We start from the raw sequence: 5,206 nt of genomic DNA on the forward strand, positions 1-5,206 counted from the left end.
TATATATATATATATATATATATATATATATATATATGATATGTTTTCTAATTTATTAAATTATTGGTTATCAATTATTTAGAGTAACTTTTTTCATTAATATTTTTTTTATGAACACCGTATAATTTAACTCCCTCCTAAATATAATTTAGAATTTACTACAGCCGCATAAACAAAAAGAAAATTTCCATGAAATTATTTTTCTTTCTTTACATGTTTCTAAAGGTAACATACCAAATAGATTATAGGAAATCAACTATATTTAAAATACTAAAAGCATAGACAGTGAACAACAAGTTGAAAATATAAGTTATTGGGTTCAATGATAATAATATTTGACTCAAAATATTTAAACAAAAAAAATTATTCATAAATCTAATGAGGTTCGCGCGAAGCGCGGATATATTAACTAGTATAAAGATAATTAATGAAGCTCATAAATCATGTGTAAGCGGTCCATTATCTAACATCTGCTTTATTTCTTTAACTGTCCTAAAAGATTACGTAGGTATTTAATTATATGCTGTTGAATTATAGTTTAACATTTTTAATAACAAAAAAAAAAGGGAAGTTATTGAAATAATTAATTAATACCTCTAGCGGTCTAGAAAGGAGTTGCACGGCTTAATTATTGCAATTAAATTCGAGATCAAGGTCCCTCTCCGTTTTCACTTAATTTTTTTCCCATTCTGCAATTTAGGATTACTTAAGTTTAAGATTAAAGGTAATATATATTATTTCTCGTTCACTTTTGATTGTTATAATTTTTTTTAGTGTCAGATTATAAATACTTTGACTAATATTTTATGATGTATTTTTTCATTATATTGATATATAAAATATTGCAATTTATAGTATTTTTCGGGTAACTTTTGAATATATAAATTTTTTGTTTAAAATATCGAATTAATTTAATCTAATTTAATTTTAAAAATTAATCAAAATAACTTTCGAAAAGCACAATATAACAAATAAAAATGGATCGATACAAGAGGGATCATGTCTTTGTGAACCAATTTTAACTTATGTGTATATACATGCACATAAACACATGTTTAGGAGGCCAAAAGTATTTTTCTAAAAATAAATAAATAAGGTATTTGGCCAATTTTTAAAGAGAAAATAAGTACTTTATTCGGAATATCCAAGCTATTTAATAAATATTTTTGAGAAATTTTTTTAAAGAATACTTTTTAAAAGCTTGATCAAGCATTAATTTTTATTCAAAAAACTTTCAAAATGATTAATCAAACACAAGCTACTTCTCAATTAAAGTATTTTTTTTAAAAAAAAATATTAAACTTACAAAACTATTTTTAAAATAAGTTATTTTTAGAAATGTATCCCAATATAGTTTGAAGTTAATATCAACTATATTACTGCTATGATAATAAAATCATTAACTATTTTTGGTTAAGCTATAGTAATTGAACTATTACAATTTACAACTTACAACCCGTTATCCATTTCAAAAGTAATTTAATTTTATGGCTGTAAAGATAAAGTCACATTGTCACTTGAAATGAAATGAATTGTATTCACTAATCACTATAATAATAAAAGTCACACAGCTTTAACATCATAATAGTAAACTTATCTTGATAATGAATTTTGTAACTATAGTAGATAAGGTCTAGTGAATCTACTAATATAGGAAATAAAACTCAGATATTAGTGATTTTACTGTTATAATGAATTAAACTCAATACATAAACGTGATTTTTGTTCGATTAGATACGTCAGATCTCCTATAGCATACGAGTTCTTTACTTTTAAATTAAAATATGTGGACATAAAACATTATATGCTTTACTGTTACATAGCACTATACTTAACTTTTATTTTCTTCTCTCAAGGTCATTTATCGTATTACGGGGTCTCGTTCTTAAAAAGTCTTTTTGATTGCATCAATTTCTATTTCTTAAAGCTTCAACGTTTCACTGATTACCAAATTGATTCTGCTAGTTGGCTTTGTTGGTATTGAGGCATAACATTCAAACGTTTAATTCATTACTTTATTTCTAGTGAATAAAGTTTAGTAACTATAGGTGGAATTAACCTGTAACTTGAGAATGCCTTGGAAGCTGTTTTGTTCAATTCAATCAGAAACATAAACATCTAAGACAATACTTCATTTTTGTTACAATTTGTCAGTTTGATTCTGATTTGACACTGAATTCAAAAATAAATAAATAAAGAGAACAATGTTTGTATGTGTGGTCCTAAACTAATATATATGGAATGTATCAAAATATCATTTAATCTTATATTTTTGAACATGTCATGTGAAAAGCTAGAATTAAAGAGTTGCCACAAATTTAAAGAAAGAAAAAAACATTCTTTCTATAACAGATAAGAAAAAGAAAAATAACGACACAAACAAATTAAAAAACGAAACAAGAACGAAAGGAATACAAATAGTCCATTTATGTGGCTCGATGAAAGGATATGTATTCCACACTATGTTTTGGCTAGGGAAAAGAGGAACACATAACCTGTTAAAAAAGTGTTAACAAACTATAAATCAATCTACCAAACTGGGTTATAGTGAGTACTGAAATTGTTCCATCTTCAACTAGAGGTCTCAGGTTCGAGCTTGAATATGAAGAAAAATCAAAGCGCAACCCTCGAATGGATCGCGCAGTCCAAATACCTACTGAGAAAAAAAAGAAAACATATATCAATCTTAGTTTATACGTTGCTCGTGAGTTGCAACACTAAGTATTGTCACACTTCTATTCTTTGACAAGCAACAGACAGTTTATATGTTTTCACGAATATAGACAATATCTTTTGTTTCAAAATGACATATATCTTCTACTATGTAGGTATTGGGTCAAATCTCAAATTGAGTAGTTACTCTGTCACTTCATAACAATATATGTGCTAAGAAAACATCTAATAAAATTGCGGCGGTTTCTAAAAACACTACGATTAGCATACCATGAGCATAATTACAATGGTTTTTTTAAAACCTCTATGACGATCGCCACAAAATGAAATTTGAATTTTTGGAGATTTTTTGAGATTATTGGTGTAACCCCTAAAATATGATAATTATTAATGTAATGTATTGTTGGGATCTATAAACCCCACAATATGATATTAGTTCTTTTCAAGAAACTATGTTGGGCTTTATTATAATAATCCTCACAATATGATATTAATGATTAAAAAAATAATTAATTAGTGATGATTTTTTCTGCTATTGTAATTTCTTTTCCTATTTCAATGTGTTTGGTTCTATGTAATTTTGATGATTGATAAAATGACATGAGATACACTAGAATAATAATAGGTGTGCAAAAATTAAGGAACAGATAATAATTACGTCTGATAAACTCAAGAAAACAAACATAAGCTGAATTCAAAAACTTACCATCCTCAACTTTCTTCTTTAGCCTTTGAGTAAATGAAGGTGGTTTGGAAATATGCTACAAATTCTGTGATACTTCTACTACCGGCTCATATGTATACCTAGGACTAACTTCCGCAGGGGCAGGGACTAGGGAGCTGAGAGAGGCGAGGTACATATGAAAGAGAGAGAGAGAGGAGAGGCGAGCTAGAGAGAAAAGAAAAGAGGAGAGAGGCGAGCGAGAGAGGAGAGAGGAAATAGTGATAAAATCCTAACTCATAACTATAAATTGTAATTCTTCCAAACTATAGTTGTGTAAGGTAAATAATATCACATGTTTGCCTAGTTACGTAATTTTTTCTTATTTTAATATAAATAAGTCCAATTTTTCACCCTTTGTTTTCATAAGAAAAACACTTACTAATTTTTGCCAGAAAAATATGGAACACTTAAATAAGGATTGACCATTTTTTCATGTGCTTGAGTTAACTATAGTCCAAATAACCAACACAAAACTGAACTGTGCAGAAACCTTATCGCGCCATGAACATCATACGGTAGTAGTTTAAAGAGTACTATACCGATCATTCCATCGTCAAGAATTAATAAGAAGTATCTTCCTGTTTGCTATTAAACCTCACATGTGAAAAACCAAAATCATTGTATTCGTCTGAGCATCAATTATACTAGCTATTTCTTAGACGTCAAAAGATGCAGCAGACAGTTCTCCTTGGCTACTATAGAAAATGTCAATCACAGCAGGTGTTCAAGGAAAAGAAAGCAAACCCTTTTTGATTTTCAGTTGGTACATGTTTAAAGTAGGTGAACCATTTTTGTTGCAGCCAGGCACAACCAAAAAGATGTTCAATATTTCATTGCTCTTCTTTGCGAGTATCGATTCAGTGCCATCATAGTCCTAATTCCTTTTTCAATTGGGCAAGAGCTGCTTCAATCTCATCAATATTTTCTTCTATACTGTTATCTTTATCTGTTCTCATTTGTTTTTTGTTACTAGTTCCAGATTGTGCATTGCCCTTCTGGGGTCTCTCGTTGTTGTTTTCATCTTCTACATCTGCATCAGTTATATTCAGCTCCTTCTCTAAAAACTCAACAAATTCTTCTCCAATTTCCTGTCAACAATCAAATTGAAAACTCTGATTCTTTCTTTATCGCGTGGAAAGTAAGTTGAATTTATCATTTCTAGATTTGTTAATTGTGTTTTTCTTTCTCATAAGTTGAATTTATTTAAATCCTTACAGCTAATTCTTCCCATAAACTCTTTGGTTTTCCGGTGGAAGCAACATTTGCCTCCCAATTCCGAAATTCTTCTTGGAGATCCTTAAAGAAGTCCGCTGCAGAAAGAAATTAGACTTGAGCACATGACTCGTTCAACTGCAAGACAAACTATAAATGAATAAATATCCTAGCACAGTTGACAATAATGGATACTGTATCTTTAGCTATAATCTACCTATGCTTATTTGAGCATCCTTGAAAAAGCTACCTGCAGCATGAAGGGGTTAAACATAAGAATGTAAAGCAAAAAAATAAAAATGCCTTACTGCATAGTTTAACGTATATTTCTGTTTTATTTTTCTTGCTCTTGTTTTTTGTTTCGTTTTGAGCATTCTTTTTAACACACAGTTTCTTAGCGTGAATATGGTAGGTGAAACCTCTTGAACACTTAATACTGGCCTTATACTTGGATGTTGAATATGGAAATAATGCTACATTCAAAGATATTTGTGTCATGTAACTATTTTGAGGTATCACAAACAATATTCAACATTGGGTTCAAACATCCAACTCTATTACATAATTCAGGTTCTGTGGTGGATTTGACATCCACCA

The 5,206-nt window shown here is 29.1% G+C and overlaps 1 protein-coding gene across 2 annotated transcripts in view; it reads right to left on the minus strand.

The window, feature by feature from the left end:
* Positions 1–3,913: 3,913 nt before the first annotated feature.
* LOC107031483 (dnaJ homolog subfamily B member 9) overlaps positions 3,914–5,206 on the minus strand; it is a 4,527-nt gene continuing 3,234 nt past the window's right edge. Inside the window, exons 3-5 of one of the 2 annotated variants that reach the window (XM_015232881.2) lie at positions 4,827–4,859; positions 4,613–4,707; positions 3,914–4,485 (exon numbers count right to left, since the gene is read on the minus strand). In XM_015232881.2, coding sequence (XP_015088367.1) covers positions 4,264–4,485; positions 4,613–4,707; positions 4,827–4,859 — 350 coding nt within the window. In that variant the 3' untranslated portion in view covers positions 3,914–4,263. The remainder of the gene's footprint in view (positions 4,486–4,612; positions 4,708–4,826; positions 4,860–5,206) is intronic. The other variant, XM_015232882.2, reaches the window with a different exon arrangement.

The sequence above is a fragment of the Solanum pennellii genome, chromosome 9, assembly GCF_001406875.1.
Source record: "Solanum pennellii chromosome 9, SPENNV200".
NCBI lineage: Eukaryota > Viridiplantae > Streptophyta > Magnoliopsida > Solanales > Solanaceae > Solanum > Solanum pennellii.